The 18,612-nt window shown below is 36.5% G+C and overlaps 4 protein-coding genes across 5 annotated transcripts; 3 read left to right on the top strand and 1 right to left on the bottom strand.

Annotated features, from left to right (window-relative positions):
• Positions 1 to 30: 30 nt before the first annotated feature.
• On the top strand, positions 31 to 4,910 carry LOC137723035 (probable protein S-acyltransferase 16). 2 transcript variants are annotated; one of them, XM_068462187.1, is made up of 7 exons: positions 31 to 498; positions 2,915 to 3,007; positions 3,087 to 3,188; positions 3,455 to 3,532; positions 3,606 to 3,710; positions 3,821 to 3,916; positions 4,225 to 4,910. In XM_068462187.1, exons 1-7 carry the CDS (start codon positions 31 to 33, stop codon positions 4,336 to 4,338), a joined length of 1,056 nt encoding a protein of 351 aa, XP_068318288.1. In that variant the 3' UTR covers positions 4,339 to 4,910. The 2 variants fall into 2 exon arrangements, with proteins under 2 accessions (XP_068318288.1, XP_068318289.1); XM_068462188.1 differs by having other exon boundaries at positions 89 to 498; positions 3,612 to 3,710; positions 4,225 to 4,896.
• A 4,486-nt stretch (positions 4,911 to 9,396) lies between these two features.
• On the top strand, positions 9,397 to 11,214 carry LOC137721773 (protein FAR-RED ELONGATED HYPOCOTYL 1-like). The gene is made up of 3 exons (XM_068460792.1): positions 9,397 to 9,537; positions 10,327 to 10,937; positions 11,061 to 11,214. The coding sequence occupies exons 1-3, from the start codon at positions 9,494 to 9,496 to the stop codon at positions 11,138 to 11,140; spliced, it is 735 nt and encodes a 244-aa protein (XP_068316893.1). The 5' UTR covers positions 9,397 to 9,493; the 3' UTR covers positions 11,141 to 11,214.
• A 541-nt stretch (positions 11,215 to 11,755) lies between these two features.
• On the bottom strand, positions 11,756 to 15,142 carry LOC137723318 (laccase-17-like). Its single transcript, XM_068462481.1, has 6 exons — positions 15,023 to 15,142; positions 14,720 to 14,871; positions 13,299 to 13,543; positions 13,064 to 13,192; positions 11,955 to 12,938; positions 11,756 to 11,886 (listed from the first exon to the last, which is right to left on the bottom strand). The coding sequence occupies exons 1-6, from the start codon at positions 15,140 to 15,142 to the stop codon at positions 11,756 to 11,758; spliced, it is 1,761 nt and encodes a 586-aa protein (XP_068318582.1).
• An 821-nt stretch (positions 15,143 to 15,963) lies between these two features.
• On the top strand, positions 15,964 to 17,013 carry LOC137722037 (uncharacterized). Its single transcript, XM_068461039.1, has 2 exons — positions 15,964 to 15,988; positions 16,397 to 17,013. Exons 1-2 carry the CDS (start codon positions 15,964 to 15,966, stop codon positions 17,011 to 17,013), a joined length of 642 nt encoding a protein of 213 aa, XP_068317140.1.
• Positions 17,014 to 18,612: the final 1,599 nt, after the last annotated feature.

Below are 18,612 nucleotides of genomic sequence, written 5' to 3'. Positions count from 1 at the left end.
ACAAGGACTTATATGTAAGAAATATAAAATATGAAGGGTAATACCTTAAATCAGAAACGACCGGCACCATCTTTGATTTTGCAAACTCGGTCGCCGACTCACCAACCTCCAAATCCTCGCATTCTGCCAGCTGAAAACGACACCCAATCCCCGGGAGACGCCGTCGTTTTGACGCCGGTGCCTCCTCCAGGCCCTCCTCCACCGCCGGAGAATATTCCAGACACAATGACGCGAAGCCTCGGCTTCTCCCTGCCCGTAACCGTCGTCGTTTTGGCAATCGCATACATTTACTTCTCCACGGTCTTCATTTTCATAGACCGTTGGTTCGGTCTCATGTCGTCGCCGGGCTTGATGAACGCCGTCGTTTTCACCGGCGTGGCCGTCATGTGCGTCTTCAATTACTCGGCTTCCGTCTTCAGGGATCCGGGTCGGGTTCCCTCCACGTACATGCCCGACGTTGAAGATTCGGGTAACCCTATGCACGAGATCAAGCGCAAGGTATCGAATTCGTGCTGTTTTCTATCTCAAAGCTGTGTCGTTTAATGTAGAATCGATTTCTCTTGCTCATTTCAATAATTTCTGTAAAATTGGAATTTTATGATTTTTTTTTTTTTGTTGTCAAACAATATATTTTGTTAGATTAGATGTTAGATTAGCCACCGATTGGTGAAGCCAATTTTCTTGCATATATTTTGAAATTGTAAATTGATTTTGATTAAATATGTTAATAATATGTTTTGGGAAATTAGAGGGCTTTATTTCTTTGGCCGGAAAATCGAAAGCAGGATGCTTTAGTTTGGGTTAACTTGTTAGACATTGTAGAAACTAGGGAGGAGATAATGATATAAGAGCTTATAGGAGGTGCATTGGTGCTTAATTTAGCTGAGCTGATTTCGAGTTGTCGGGGAATTAGAAAAATAACATCTTTGTAGTATGCAATTCGTGTAACGTCATCGAGTCACTTTGATCCTGATTTAGTAAAACTTTGTAACAATTGCTTACATAGTTTTGTTTTTGCGAAAGAATGATAACAATTAGGATGGATTTAAAAGGAAAGATATAATTTTGATATACAGTGAATGAACCGTTGTTCCTGAAACAGTAAAAATGTTTGATCTTTTAAACTTGTAATGAAGCTGCCCAATAGGCCAAGGAACTTGTAGATAATGAGCAAGTAGATAACTTGGCGCGTATGCTCCTTGCTTTGAGTCACCCTTTGTGTTTTGCAGTAAATCGATGTCATGGTTTCTATTGTCATTGCAATTATACAGAAGTGTCATTAATTATAATGCCTTTCCATATACTAGTGAAAGCTGTGCTTTTAATAATTGCTAAGCTGAGATGGACATGTGGTTCCAACTTCCAATACTTGTTGTTTCTACTATCTCTGATTGGCATTGTCTTACCTCAGTTTTTATTTTCAAAAAGGAAAGTTGAGAAACAAGATTACGATTGCATGTCGTGATCTTAAGTCTCCTATATCAATATACAATGTTAAGTAAGCCGGAACTAGAACCAATCCAATAGGGTTTGCTTGCCCCTTTTCATCTACCATTCCTCTTGTATCATAATGTTCAGTAGCCCTCACAACTAAACAATGTTCTCACATGATTGAGTGGGGCCAACTCGTGTTTGTCAGTATGCCCCAATGCTGATACTCGCAGGCTATGATCTTTGTGTACTGCACCGAAATCAATGGCAAATCTACATTTGGAAAACTAACCACCTCTCTAAATCTAGACCTCCCAGATTTTGTTATTCAAACTTAGCAGCATCACCTAATCAGTCAATTTTGCAGAAAATGCCAACTTTCCTTTACTTACATGTTTCCCAGTATGCTCGAGCACAGATACTCATGGGGTGTGATCTTCGTATAGATGTGCATGCATCAAATGGAAAATCTATATCTGGAAACCCTAACCGATTTATCCACCAAGGTTCATTTTTTAATTTTAACCTCGCAGTTTGTTGCATAAAATGCCAATTCTCATAGGTAGAAATAGCTTTACCGGACGTCAAGATGTTTGGTGTGATTTCCCTATTGGGTGAACGAAACGTCTAAACTTAATTGTTATTTTATTCTGGATAGTATGCTGTTTTAAAGCTAGAGCATTGTTATGTTGCCACATGTACTTGTGCCTGATTGTATTCTTACGATCAGTAATTCTTAGGCATTAGCTAAGATGACACAGGATGGGGTGGGTTGAGGAGGAGGTAGGCCCTGGGTTAATATCTTTCTTTTGTGAAAGGCTTTTCACATACAAGCTCTTGATGAGATTATACTTAGAGAAAAAGACCTAAAACTTGTTAATAATTCTGACTCTCTGGATCTTGCTCTTTGATGTATCTGGCAATAGGACATTAACTTTGACAAGCCAAAATCGTAACAAAACCTAATATTTTAGAAACACCCTTCTTGCCTTGCAATGAAAGAAGGGCACCACAATTAAGAATCAATTAGAACACGATAAGTGGATAGTTGAGTTTTATTCCCCCTGACATTGCGCTTTTGAAGTGTTTCTAAAACAATATTATTAAATGTTTTAATAAGAATTTACTGTTCTTGCATTTCACTCCTTTAGATTTTTAAGTTACGTTCTGTATCATGTGGAAAGAAACTGAGAATACATTAATAAGAATTTACTGTTCTTGCATTTCACTCCTTTAGATTTTTAAGTTACGTTCTGTATCATGTGGAAAGAAACTGAGAATGTTAGTATATTGCCTTCTTTCTATTTTGTTTGATAAAGGTTTCATCTGAATCGGCTATCCGAAGTTATTTTTAATATTGTTATTTAAAAAAGAGAAATAAACGTAGAAGCAATGGCTCTTTACTTGGAGCAGGCTGCAGGATATATTATAGAAAGTGGGAGTCTTTGTGTTTTGGATAATTGTTGGGTGAATGATTTTGCAGGGAGGGGATTTAAGATATTGCCAAAAGTGTTCTCACTATAAGCCAGCTCGTGCACATCATTGTCGTGTATGCAAAAGATGTGTTTTGCGCATGGTATGCTTTATCCATCTTATTCTTTGATGCCTTGTATTTCCTGGATAATGTGTTAACGTGCTGCCTCTTGGTTGTAAAGGATCATCATTGCATATGGATTAATAACTGCGTTGGCCATGCAAACTATAAGGTCTTTTTCATCTTTGTTGTGTATGCTGTAATAGCATGCCTCTATTCCCTGGTAAGTTATTAAGTTACTAAACCCAACTGGACATTGGCATTTTTTTCCTGACTGCTGTAATTGCATGCATTGACCGCTGGGAATTTGTTTTCCTTTCTTCATGTAGAAAATATGCCTGTTTCCTTTTGATCATACATTAGTTTTGTAGCCATAGAAGGTGACTCTCTTTGTAGTGAAAAGATGGTGAATGCTTAAGATATAATTTTCTTTCTTTTCTTTTATTTATTTCATCCTGTTTAACATTGGATCTGCGGTTAAACTTTCAGGTTTTGCTTGTGGGTAGCCTAACTTATGATCCCGAAAAAGAAGACCAGGAGCCTGGAGACTCTTTTCAAACTGCATATGTAAGGTTAAGTGTTGGGTTTATGTTTGATACTTGGATACAAGACAGCTTGCTTATCATTTTCTCTTTTCAAGTTTCAGGTCATTTCTGGGCTGTTGCTAGTTCCCTTATGTGTGGCACTGAGTGTTCTTTTAGGTTGGCATATCTACCTCACTTTGCAAAACAAGACCACAATTGAGGTTATTAGGAATTAACAAATTGTATATTATTGTTCTTTTTTTGGCGGCAAATCTGATTTAGATATCTGGACCGCTATTTCATAGCACTTCTTTTTCCTTCTTTCTGGCAGTACCATGAAGGAGTGAGAGGTATGTGGCTTGCAGAGAAAGGAGGGCAAATATATTCCCATCCATATGATCGTGGTGCCTATGAAAATTTGACAACGGTATTTTCCCTCCCACTTTTATTTGGTGGTTAAAACTATGTAAACTCTTCATTAATGTTGTTTTCGCGGTTTAAAGTTTTAGTTTCTCCAGTGGCAACTCGGATCATATTTAGCCTATAATGCTTCTCTGCTCTGCTCAACCTAACAGCTAGAAACTAGAATGATTGTTTACTAGGCCAGAAGTGTGACCAATCCAAATTGAAGCACCAACGGTGCAATCTGAATCTACTTTTCAGTCTTATGGTAGATTGTGATTTTTACTTTATTTTACAAATCCATTACATTCAAGTCATATTTGACTGCTGTAGGTATTGGGATCAAATATCTGCAGTTGGGCACTCCCCACATCGGGACATATTGGATCCGGACTTCACTTTCGTACAGCCTATGATTACCCTTCTGGAGCATCAATGTCAGAATGAATTTTTCCCGGGTTCATGATCTTGATTTTCATTCCCACAAGACTTACCAGCGTGGTCGGGTTGGACAGACCTGTCTTGTGATGATGTCTGGCAGTCCTTTTCCAGTGTCCCCCTACGAGTCGCTCCAAAAGAAGCAAAAGGACTTTTCCTTGTCTCCTGCTAATGGAATTCATTGTCTAGGAGTTCCTGAAACTGTTTCAACGAAACGATTTTAGGGGAAACAATTGATTATAGGGTCCTTGTCAATAGCCGAAACTAATCGGTCTCTGAGAAACTAGGCGCAGGATGTGAGTTTGTTTTTTCGCTTGTCGTCGGGTAGTTACGTTGAACCATAGTTTTACAGTTTTACGGCATGGCCTTCAGTTGATAGGGTTTTGTACAGAGAGGAGAATCAGCATCCCAGCTTTTACCAGCCAGGGCACCTTTTGTAGAGACAGCGGGGTGTTTGTGTAACTTGGAAGAATTGTAATCCTTTGTAACGTTAAAGAAATAAGAGAAATGGTGGTTCACTTTTTCTTCTTTTACTGAAAATCCTTTGTTCAATTGAAACTGCTAGCATTTTTAATTCCGTAGTTGCTTTTTTGGGTTCGTTTGGTGTCTAGATTGGATGGCGATGGATGATCCGCTATAAGTAAGGTATGTTAGAAGGAAGAAACGAAAACAATTGTGACCAACTTGGAATGCATACAGTCGATCCCACAAAAATAATTTTATAATTTCCGCCTTTCATAATGATTGAGGAAGCATGGCAGAGAATGTATACGATCAGACAGATGCGAAGTAAAAGAGAGTCGTTGTGAATAAATCGAATAAAAAGGATTGACATTGGCACAATCCTACCTTAAACCAATCACTACAAGCAAAATGAAGGTATGGGCCTAGGTAGGAATATTCGAATAGATTCAATAGTCAACAGACTTCGTTCAACTCACTGTAAAAGCAAACTCGGGCAATCTGATTGATATGAACCAACTAAGATGGGACTCGGTCTTCATACAGGTCAAACGATATGATAGATTGTTCAGTCAAAAACTTATCAATTTTAATCCTCCCAAATGAGAAGATTTAAAGAGATCAGTTTACTTCGCATCTTAATCTTATTCCGATCTTTTAAAATAACAGACTATTCAACCACACCTTCAATATTACAAGTGATCTATCATATGCTAATCTTCGACACCAAATGAACTTTATATGTACATAGTTATCGAAGGGCAAAGTTGTACAACAATATGTACAATTTTTTTCATTTTACCCCTCAAAGTAACTCATACCTAGCATCCCACTTTCTTTATTGTTTGTTATAAAGAGCAGTTCCAGCGTGGGAATCCTTTCCCTAGGTAATACACTATGTTATCCACCCAGTGAACAGTAACTGCCCTTAGTGAACAGTAACTGCCCTTAATGAACAGTAATCGCATTTTGCAGCTTCATCGTTACACTTCAATAGCCCTGGCAATAGGCAATAAAATATTAGTATTTTATTTATTTATAAAATAATACAAAATAATTTTATTTGTAATTTCGGATAAGATTTTTAATCGTTCTCGTTGTGTTACGTGTTATTATCTGAAAAGTTATAAAATAATACAAAATAATTTTATTTGCAATTTTGGATAAGATTTTTAATCGTTCTCGTTGCGCCACTTATCATAGAATCCGAAAAGACAATTATTGGTGATGAATTTCCGATAAGATTTTTAATTGTACTCGTTGTGTCACGTGTCATTAACCGAAAATACAATTATTGGTGATGGATTTCCGATAAGATTATTAACCAATCACGTCGCGTCATGTGTCATAATCTGTTTACAATCTTTGAGGATAGATTTCCATCAGATTTTTAACTAATGACGCATGCCACGTGGTATTATCTACAACCTAAAAACAAATAATTATAATGAAAGTAGTCAACAAATAAATAATACAAACAAATAATTATAATAAAAGTAGTTAACAAATAAATAATACAAACAAATAATTATAATGAAAGTAGGTAACAAATAAATAATATATTGTTACCTGATCCGCATAATTTACCCCACTTCGAATATTATTACTGGCTTGTGTCAAGACGTCTCTCCATGTACTAAACGATTGGCTAAGTAATTTCCAACGACTGGATATCGATTCTTTGATTCTTTTCCCACCCATTTTCTCAAGATAATTGGTATGAATAAGACTCCACATTTCTCGCAACTGCATCTCATTACCCGTAAGGGAACTATGAGTAACTTCAACCCAGCTAGTACACAACGCAATATCTTCAAGAAGCATCCAATTCATACCTGCATCAGTAGTCATTTTGTTGAAAAAAAAATTGGATTGAAACTTTGAGAAAAAGATAGGAATTTGATTGACAGTAGTTGAGAAAATATGAAATTGTGGTGTATGGTAAATGATAATGAGAAGGTATTTATAGAAAAGTAAAAACAATTTTTTTTAAAAAAATTCAGATTTTTTTTTTCCAATTTTTTACAATTTTTTTACAATTTTTTATTGAACTAATTAATCTCTGCAGTTAGATTTTAAAAAAAAATTGAATTCCAACACTCTAGATTGTGCCACGTGTCACAACGATAACTTTTCTTAATTTTAAAACTATTTTTTCTTTTTATTTATTTATTTATAAAACAGAATAATATCAACCGTTGATCTCAGATCCAACGGTTGATTTTAAATAAGATTTTTTTTATTTTTATTACCTTTGCAAATCGGACGGTCCAATTTAAAGAGCCGTTGAGACCAAACGGACGTGGGAAGCCAAGTGGCTTGCCAACGGTAACCTTGGCAGACTGCTACGTGGGCCCCATACTCTGAAAAACTGTCGGCTGACGTGCCCCTACGCGCCTGACAAAAAAAATATAAAATTGGGCTAACACCGGGATGATGTTGGCTCTGGCGTCACATCCACTCGGGTTCTCGGGCTAGCAATTCCTCACAAGCCCAGAGCTCGGGCCTCCACTTTCCTTCGGGCTGTCCACGCTGGAGCTTCAAGGCCAAGCTATCTGGCCCTATTTCGTCCCTTGTCCCCCGAGCACCAGCCCACGCTGGGGTTGCTCTAAGGGAAGATTAATTGAATGAGTGAAGGCTGACTTTTATGAGTGCAAATAAAATCCCCAGTAAAAAAAATATAAATAATTTTTTGTGTAATTTTTCTTTAATATAACGTTTTTTACGTCGCTGCTTTGGATCTTATTTAACTAAATTTATCTTTGTGATTTTTTAGTTTTGCTTTACTTTTAAATTTAACAATTTTAAAAATCAAATAAAAAAAATCTCACATAGAAAATAGAAAATCAAATTTAACAATTTAATTAAAACTAAAACATTTGTATCACTGAGAATGACTGGTAAGCAACCTTTGAAATTTTTTTGATATGGTCGATATTTCATTGGAAATATCAGAAAAAACAAAGAAAAATATGGAGGCTTCACCCCTATCAAAGAAACTATTTTCAGCCAAAATCGATAGATTTCGTTGATATTTCGACATATATGTTAAATATTGACAAACTGTCATATGACATTCTCTAAAGTTTCATTTTAAATTTTCACATTTTTAAGCAAATTTTCATTATTTCGATCGAAGACAACCAATATCGATATTGATATTTTCACTGATAACGATATTTTAAAGACTGGTGGTAAGTGACATTAAAATGACACTCACTTTTGTGGAGAAAATTTTCAGTGTGCCAGAAACACGATCCAGTATATTAGTGCCATAATCATTATTCTAAAAATTCCTGCCTAGGCGCTAGGTGATTGGCCACTGCTTCAATTAATGCCTAGACGTTTGAAAATTAAGAAATGAAGCTAGTCCTGCTGAGGTGCTTGCCTAGACTGCCTAGGCACTCGCCTAACCCGTCCAAACCTGCCTAGGCACCCGCCTAAGTTGCGACTCACTTAGACATAAAATAGATAACTTTCATTTTACATTTTATTTTTTTCCAATAAATTGTAAGAGACTTGTTGAAACTTGAATGAACACACATTATATGCTTGTTTCCCATGTTTTCATTATGTTCCAATAGCTCATTATATATATATATATATATCATTATATTTTTTCAGTTTATAATGAAATTATAAATATTTTAAGTATAAATAGATACTTATTTATACGGAATATAATAGATTTAATTAAATCTGCCTAGTTAGCCTAGGCGCCTGACTAGCGCCTAACATATTTTAGAACCTTGGTCATAATACAGTAGTTACAAATTTTTTTTACAAGTTTTCAACTAATTGTATTGTTACACTTGGTGTGTTGGGCCATGTTTCAAGAACACTGAAAAATCTTTGTTTTTATGTTAGGTGTATGCAGGGTTGTAATCAGGATTTTCAAATAATGAGGTCATAATATCATCAAAAAAACTTCATTAGGCCATTTCATCGAGCACCTAATAGGCATATGTCAATTCTTGTCAAAATTATTAGAAAGTTTGTGCCAACATATGTTAACAATTACTATTTTTTGTAGAGGCTTATCAAGGGTCGATGTAAGATACTGTGTAGTAATGTTAAAGATAGCCAAGACTTTTGAACTAAAGTATTTCATCGAATACATGATGCGCACAATAAAGTCTCATACAAGAAGAAAAAAAAAGGAAGACAAATATAATAGAAGAAAATTTTTGGTTTCAAATGATGATTCGAATATAAAAATAAAGAAAAAAAAATTAATGAAAAAAATTTGAAAACTTTAAAATTTAAATAAAATAATAAAAATATATTGTAAGTAAATAGTATTATAAGATAAAAAGTACTTAAAGTATTTCTTTAAAACTCTCGTAAAAAAACTGATGCGTTTGTGTACATTCGACTCTGTGCCAACTTGATGGGTCGCTGATTGAACCAAGGATCTTCGTGCCACACCACGTGGACTCCCAATGGCTCTATCCGACTCATCATTCACCACGCGGCTCCCATGCAAATCGCAACACGCGCGAGACTAAATCTCCTTGCCTGCAGTACACGCGCTACCTTGTAACCGTTGAGTGAGACAGAGACAGGGACAGGAATATCCATGTTTCTCTCCCATATGCATTGCAGGTAGCGATCCTCGGAGCCCAGTCTGTATCATTTTCCTTCGTCTCACTGAGTTGAGCTGAGTTGAGTTAACTCGTCCAGTTCGTTTCTCTGGATCGATATGGAGATGGAAGGATTCAAAGAGAACCCATCTGAGATCCACAGGTTTTGGTTCCTGGGTTTCTTTTTTCTTTTTATTTTATTTTATTATTTTTTTTTTTTGTGCGTACTTTCAACCTTTTTAATCTTTTATTTTAATCATTTTTTCAGATCACTAGCTCTTTGTTTGTTAACTGTTTGACTTAATCAAGTAGCTAAATTTGACGAGCGGATTAATTGTTACTGCTGAGTTCAGCTGCAAGTAGCCAAATTTAGAGCGTGTTGTTAATTAATTGTCATTTTTAGGATAATTTTTTGGGTTTAAGGGATGCATTTTTTGAGGTAGAGATGAATTCAATGTCCAATTGTTGCTTCCCTGAGCTCAGCAAACCAGCCCTTGGTCAATGATTCAAACTCAAGGTTGAATATTTTTTATTGGAGCAATATTCCACTTTACTTTAGATGAGACTCAATGGGAGGCCTGTTTGGGACTTCTTCTTTAAGAAGCACATAAGCTTATAACCACTTTTGCTAGAAGTGCTTTTAATAGATCATGTAAAAAAAAACGAGTAGAAATCCAGAATCTTGCTGGTGTCTCTTCAGAAAGTGCTTCTATGATCCTGAAGCTTTTTTAAGTTTTTCAGTCAAATGTAATCAGTAAAGTTTTTGGTTGTCAGAAAGCCTTTTTTTTCCAGAAGCAGTCCTAAAGCGGCCCCATGTTGACCTAATCCCTCTTTTTTTGTTTTTTTGTCAAAAGTCTAGGAAACTTGAAATAGTTACTAGTTCTGATTGTCCAAGTTTTATTGGTAATTGCAGCTTTTCTCATCTTTGTTCTGCTATTAATGTCTTAAACAGCTTCCCTGTCATCAATGTTATAAGTCCGATGAAGAAAAGAAAATTTCACGAGGAACAATTGGGCTTGCCAACACCAAAGCACAGGTGCTGGGCACGAGTATTTCCATCTGATGAATCCGTCTCCATGTTTGATGGAAACCATGAAATAAAGAATATGCAAAAACAGACGCTGAACAGAAAGATAGACGGGGCATCCCTGGATGACAGGTCTGAACCTGAATCCGGAGGAGGCAGCAATAGTTTCGCCGGAGATTCTGGTTATGCAACGTTGGTTTATGGTGATTCTAAAGTCGGACCCGTGTATGCACAGACATGCCAATACGATAGGCCTTCCACTTCATCTGGGAACGGCATCAGCCATAGTGCAGATGAACTAAAATATGTGAATGGAGACCATCAACCTATGCATCCACACGGCGAAATACAAGAATTTCAGAATCTTGAAGAACACATCCAGGAATTTGGAAACCGGATGGATTACATTTTCGCAGAATACGGAGATGACTGCATTGAGCAATGTATGGACACAGGTTGCGAAGATCTCATCTACCCCAACGGTTTGAAGCCGAACACATATGTACTTTCATCCGGAAGATGGAGTGTCGACCAAGGTAATTCAGGTGTCCTATTGAAAGTTTCTGTTTAAGGAATTTCTATTTGCCTTTACATGGGGAATTTATCTTTGTTTTTACCATTTACTGATCGGCATAGAATTTTCGTGCTCGTGTTTGCAGAGGGTCAATCAGCAGGCAGCAGCAGGAAGCCAACCATTGATCAAGAATTCGAGCAGTATTTTTCCTCGCTAATGCTGTAGAACTAATTGCTCCAATGTGAAACAATAAATCTGTATTTTCTTAAAAAAAAAAAAAACAAAAAAAAAAAAGTTATAATATGTTGACCTGGATTAATGTTGAAAGAGTTTTGGTTCTCGCACACTAGGGAGTCCCAACTCTTTTTTCAAATAAACGATAAGATATTTACAAGGATGATCGGCCTCCAACTTAACCGCATGTGCGATCCAATGAGTGGGATTTTATACAAAAAAAAAAAAACCTCGATGCACATGCTAGTCAAACCATTTAACTTAAATTGTGTTTAATTCAGTTTGATTTCCTAGTCAAATCATTTAACTTGAATTGTGTTTAATTCAGTTTGATTTCCGGTGTAAAACTTTACATTCATCAACCATATGAGCGAAAACTATCACTCCAAAAAAAAAAAAAATACACCACGAATTATGTACACAAAACATCTCCCCGGAGAAAGAAAATCCGTAATATTCTTTTCATGACTCAGGAGATGTTAATGTAGCAAAATAATATGATCATAATTAATCATATTATGAATATTAAGTTGATGCGAAAAGGGGGAAGTATCATTACAAGTTCACTCAAGAAAAAGGGAAATCCGGACAGATGGTGACTCAAAATCAACACTTCGGAAGATCGGATGGCGGAGGTGGCAGCTTTTGATTCGCTTGCGGTCCATCCTGGACGATCCACGCCATCCTCAGCCCCCAACTTGTATGGATATCCAAATGACAGTGCATAAGCCACACCCCTGAAAAACATATCATTAAATGTTACAAATTCGTTCTGTTATGTTGCTGAACTGTGAGTTGAGCATACCTGGATTGTCTGCTAAAAAACGAACCGCAATCCACCCACCAGCCGGAACACCACCCGTGTTCCTCTCGATGGGGTCCACCAGATTAAACTTAGCAGGGTCCTTGTTAGGATCGTAGTTCCCAAACCCTTGTCCAACTACAAAGAAATTAAAACCGTGTAAATGGAGAGGGTGGCTCTCGGCACCAAGAATGCTAGTGTCCTGCAGCACCAGCTCCACACTTGTGTTGAATGGCAGCACCAATGCCTTTGTACCATTGGCCACATTTGTGTCATTTGGCGGCGTTCCGGTATAGTTAAATGTCACAAGAGGATTGGCTGGAAAATCTGTGGTGTAAACTCCATTGGACTGTCCAGAAAAATGTGCTTGAAGCATTGCTGTTGATGGAAGGGCAAAAGAGAAATTGTTAACAGACGCTGCAAATTTCAGGCCATTGGGTCCTTGGCAAGTTGAATTTTGGGGACAAGGGGCTGTTCCAAGACCTACGGTAAAGAAGAATTTTTTGTCAACGGTTTGGGGAACGTTGGCGGGGAATTTCTTGGAAGCCAAGCTACGGAATTTTTTGGCCAAGTTTTGGACGAATTGGGTAACATTGACAAACTTGGTGGCATTGAAAGGTGGAAGACTTGGTTTGAAGAGAGGAAGGGTTTTGATGGAAGATTGAAGAGTGGTTATCGGGTGCTCGTATTCGAGGATTCCAGCCGTGGTGGTATTGTCTAGGGTTCCACCCCCGGTGAAGTAAGGACTTGCCAGGATGAGGAATGTGGCATTGGGAGAATTGGGCTTGGTTTTGAGGAGGACGTTTGTGGTTTGTCCTGGGGTGATGAGAAGCGTATCGGTTTCAAAGGGTTTGATGTAGACAGCATCGGCTTCAACCACCGTGAGAGTGTGGTTGGCTATGCTAAAGAATAGCTCATCATTGAGAGCGGCGTTGATCAACCGGAGAAGGTATGTCTTCCCTGGTTTCACCTTTAACTTGAATACATCTGCAAAAATCCACCCGCTCACACAAAAGCATTACAATTTATTTTGTTACGTTGTCAAACAGTTTGACATCTTTGCATTCTCATTTATAGTCTGATAACATAACAATATGTCATAAACACACTACCTTTAGATGAACAGTTGTACAAGGGGCCTGGAAGACCGTTAATGGTGAATGCGTCCGAAACGTTGGGTCCTGCCCCGGTCTGAAGAGCCTGATTAATCACAGCCTCAGGGTCTACATTAAACCACTCTCCTGCAACAAACCCAAATCCATGCAAATCAAGACAATTTCCAAAAACATTAATGTCCAAATTTTCAAAATTGTCATTAATTCTAGCTAGCTTGCTATACTTAATTACCAAGAATAATGGGGACCTCCTTGTAGGGTTTCACAAAAGGGTAACACTCGTTGCGCTTTGGGAGAATGATGATAGGTCCATAGATGGTAGATCTCAGCCATGAGATGTGAGCATGCCATAGCAGAGTCCCTCTCTGCCCTTGGATGGTAAAGTTATATGTGTATGACTGACCCATCTGTATAGGGCATTGGGTAATGTAAGCTGGACCATCTGCCCATCCACTTCTAAGTTGTTTAACCCCATGCCTGCTCTCACGCACAAAACAAACACATACATGAATAGTAGCTGTGTTTCTTCCTTTCAATCACCACATTTGCTAATTTAGACTTATAGATTCTGGACGTAGATACGAGCTACTTGGTCAGAATAGTATGTTCGTGTTTTTACAGTGTAGTTTGTATCTCCTTTATAGATTAGAGTAGTTTAATACACCCCTTTGTTAAAAAGAATAAATATATTTTATATCAGTGAATGAGTCATTTAAACATACATCTGAAGTCCCAAGTTGAATATAGGGGTTTTTAAATATTAGTCTTTGAAAAAGATTAAAATTTAAAAAAATGTTTTGGTGTTAGATTACGTTTCAATTTAATCCCTTGAAGTATAGTTTTATCAGAATTTATATTCAGTTTTTGTTATGTAATGTGTATTTTTATTTAAAGACTCCACATTGAAATTTTGATTTTGTTAATATTCACATATTAGTTCTTTCAATTATAAATGAACCTAAATGAAAAAAATACTAAAAGAAATTAGTGGAAATATGTAAAATATAAGTGTACAAAAATGACCATACCGAAATATATTAAATTAACTTCTTTGTACCGAAATGCATGTACCTAAATGTTTGTACCGAAATACTATAATGAACCTAGAATGTAATATACCAAAATGTATTATATTTAATTAATGTACCTAAATGTCAATACCGAAATCTATGTACCAAAATGTACGTACCGAAATGTATGTACTGAAATGTATTATATTGAATTAATAAACTTAATGTAAATAGTGAAATGTGTGTGCCAAAATGCATGTATCGAAATATATTATATTGAACTAATGTACCTAAATTTTTGTATTGTTGGATAGACCGAAATATATCAAATAAATTAATGTACTCAAATACAGATCATACAAATTGTATCGGGATATTATATATATATATATATATATATATATATATAGTTTAACCAAATGTCTACAACAAAATATGTTATAATGAATGGAATTAATACATTAAAATAAGAAAGAAAAAGAGAAATAAAACATCAATATATAATTAATAAATGAGATGATTAAATATTGAGGGACGAAAATTGAAGTAGTTCAAAGAAATAAATGTCAAGGCATCAATATATAATTTTCTATTTATTATATATCACTTGTTAATAAACAAATAAATAAAATAGATTGCATACCAGTGAATGGTGACATTGTTTGAGACATGATTGATCACTTTGATGAGGACTTTGTCACCCTCCCTTGCCACCAACCTAGGACCTGGGAATTTTTTGTTCACACTTACAATGCTCCTTGTGTTGCACAATCTAGTCACATTATGATACTTAATCTGTATATGATAAATAAAAGAAAACAGTTAGAAACTAGTGAAGTTAATTTAAGAAGCTGTTATCGGCAACACTACGCGATAGTAAAAGAAAAAAGATGAAGTAGTTCAAAGAAGAATATTGAGGCTCTCAAGATGTGATGAAAAATTGTACATTGAAAGTGTAGTGTCTTGTTATGCCGGAAGCAAACTCCGGCGTCAACAATGCCACAACACAAAAACTGAACAGAAAAGCTGCCATTGAAGTAGAACAAGGCAAATGAGAAGAACCCATTATTCTCTCTCTCTCTCTCTCTCTCTCTCTCTCTCTCTCTCTCTCTCTCTCTCTAGATTGATACAATGAGAGTAAGTGTAAACTAAAGAGGTCAAGGCATCATAATATAGGAGAGCATAGATAGAGATGGCGCGAAAATATAATTGTTCATTAAACTTCAATATTGAGATGGTTTCTACTTGTCTGCTCCGCTTTGGTGTTGGTCGAGCTGAACTTTAGAGTGTGGATTAAGTAAGATTTTACCTGTTGCATCAGTACTAATCTCCGATTAACATAATTACCTTCTGATCTTATTTTATTGGAGGGATATTAAGCACAAGCAAAAGCTCATGTTGTGGTCTAGAAGTTGCCAAATTTTCAATGATTAAGCAGTTAAACAGTCAATTAATTCATGTTGTAATACTTAGCGTACAAATTGTAAAATTAGTGTTTCTAGATGTCACGGCGTTATAGGAAGTGAGTATCCTTCTTTTTCTTTTAGGTCTTCAAATCTGAACTACACAACACAATGCTGTTTTTCTTTCTAAGGTCATTGTTTTCAACTAATACGACTAACACGATGTCAATGTAATTGAAGTTGTTGCAATGAAATTCGATACTTGTGAAACTTGACAGGTTATATTGTTAATTTGTGAATTTATACCGTATAATAAAAAATAATATATAGTTTATTGTTTTGAATATGTATCCAATAGTCCGCTTTTTATCGGGACGGTAATAACCCGTCTTTCGTACAAGTATAGCCGACTGATAGTGTGAATTTTTTTCATTTCTCATCTATGCAGTAAAATAATTAACCCTTTCAAGGATGGGATCATAAAATGGAGAAGGAAATTGAAAAAAGTGGTTTAAGTTGAACGGCCTATTGGGACCAGTGATTGTTAACGCATTTGGACGAAATTCGTAACTTAATGTTTGAGTCATATTATTTCTTATGGACAGGCTTACAGGGGTGGACGACAAATGACACAATCAAACAAACTTTGTAAATTAAGTTTGAGTGCGAAATTCTATTATGTACCGACTTAGGACTAGTTTGGTATTGTTGTGTTTTGAAAAAAAAACTGTTTCTGCTGTGCTGTAAAAATAAGCAACTGTGAAATAAAGCAGCAGAGTGTTTGGCAAATTTTTTTTGTAAAAGTACTTTTGGAAAAAAAAAAAGCAGTATGATAATGTTTGGTAAACTTTTATGTACAACAGCTGTGATTGTGTGAAATAACCAAAAAAGTATAATACTAGATGTGCTATGACAAGCCACGACGTCATTCGCTGGCAACCTCTTCACCTTCGTCCTCCTCTCCCTCCTCATCTTCTCCTTCCGCAAGGTCGTCGAAAATGGGACCCACCTCCTCACCTCCTTCGTCGACTGCGACCCTTCTCTTAAATCCCTCCTCCCCTGCCTCTACCTTGCTGGTGCCAACAATACCAACCACTGCTCTCCTAGATCTCCAGCCAAGTCCCCTTCTCCAATCTCTCTCCGCCGCCGACACTACACATTTCTTCACCTCACCCGCGTCGGAACCTTAGACGACGATTTGTTCTCCGGCGATGACAACAACGCTCGCTCCCTCTTCGGCCTCAATCGGATCGCCTCAATCCTCATTTTCTCCTCCTCCTCTCACTCCACCTTCAAATTAGGGTTTAATGGAACTTACGGAACTAGGGTTTCTGAAATTGTGCGCTCCAACCTGAGAAATTCACCATTTCTGATGACAGAGCTAGAGGCAGAGATGGCGACAGAGAATGAAGGGGAGGAGAAAGGCGGCGATGAAGAAATGGACGATTGGGCCGTCGATTTGCAATTCTTGATCAACGGCTTAAAGCTGGGTCGTCGTGACGTGGTAACGTTGTTCTTCCTCCTAAAAGTGTGAGGAATCAGGAGAAACTTTGAAAATAAGCCACTTTTTGTAACTTCCACTTTTTAGCTTTTTTCATCTGAAACTTTGAAAAAAAAAGCTGATTTGGGGTGTTTACTAAACACCAAAAACTTTCCCAGCTTTTTTTTAAACCCGTTTTTTTTTTTTAAATCACCTCAACCCCAAACCATACCATATATGGTCGGATGACCAATAACACATTTTTGACGAAATCCATAAAGAGCCATTGGCAATTTGGCATTACTAGGAGTTATCTCTTAAATTGATTTATTTGATATTCAAATTGAATGAATTTTTCATAAATAATCTTTACATGATGATAAAGAAAATAAATAATTTCAATTATAATATTTGCATAACAAAATAATATCACGTTAGAGAAACGATTCAATCCATACTAACATTCAGACGGGAGAGAATTTTAAGAGGTCCGCATCTCTTACTCATCAACAGGCAAATGGTCAACGTCCTAAGACTTACCCCCAAACGTCAAACCCTAATGATAATTGTGGCTTGATAGGTAAGGTGGGTGAGGTCGCAGAAAACTAAGTAAGAATTACTTTTGTACGCATGCTCAAGCTCAAGTCTCCCAACCTGCTTATCATATGTTTCCCTTTATTTGCAATCTTTATTTGGGCCTGTCCACAACTGTTCTGTCTTGGAATCTAAGGAACAAAACATTCAAATTATGTAATGTTCAAATCGTACGATGAGAGTGATGGCCCGCCCGATCTAATGCCACCTTTGAAAATCACCAGTATGATCTAATATGTACAAGTATTAGATGTTCTAGTTGTACTTATATGTAGTGCAATGGCAGAGTTGGAATTTTAGATTAGAAGGGGCCTCTCACAAAGGTAATAAAAAAAAATTAAAAAAAAAAAAACACTGTAACACCACCAACAATGCCAGCTCTAAAACAACACTGCAATTCACTCTTGAATCCCTCTCTCACACTCGCAAATCTATTATCTCATTAATTGTCTGGTCATCATCTTAACCACTACTTTACTCCTCATTTTGATGTTTGCTTACTCAGTGACGCTGGTGTTGATTTTTTAATTTCACTCCATTTCATTATTATGTTCCGATCAGTTGGGAGCCATGTTAATTGGCAAAGAAAACAACCTTACAAAAAATGTAACGAGAACATGAAAATCGCACATGGATGGAAGCATAATTCAAGTTTGCCAACAACCACTAACACCATGTGAAAAAGATTAAACTCTAAATGAAACAGTTTTCTCGCCAACTTCCTCTTTCTCCCCTTAGGTTGGGGGCCCTAATCCCCTGAAAAACCTTTGGAAATCAAAACAATAACTGTAATTTTTTCTCTGTAAAAAAAAAAAAAAAATTGTCCAGGTAAGCCCAGAACCATTCTAGTCCCTTTATGGCTCCACCCCTGTCTAACACCCAACATAAATTTCTTTGATTTCTAATTTTCTAACATTTAGGACCCATTAATTCATATTTGGCCCCTAACACCAAATATGAATTTCTTTGCTTGTCACATTGAAACTAAGTCCATATCAAGCTGTTCACAATTAAATTTAAAAAAAATTAATGAAAATGACTTGAAAACTTGAAGTTTTA

This window comes from Pyrus communis, chromosome 17 (assembly GCF_963583255.1).
Source record: "Pyrus communis chromosome 17, drPyrComm1.1, whole genome shotgun sequence".
NCBI classification, from domain to species: domain Eukaryota; kingdom Viridiplantae; phylum Streptophyta; class Magnoliopsida; order Rosales; family Rosaceae; genus Pyrus; species Pyrus communis.
This window is presented reverse-complemented; position numbering and strand designations above follow the sequence as displayed.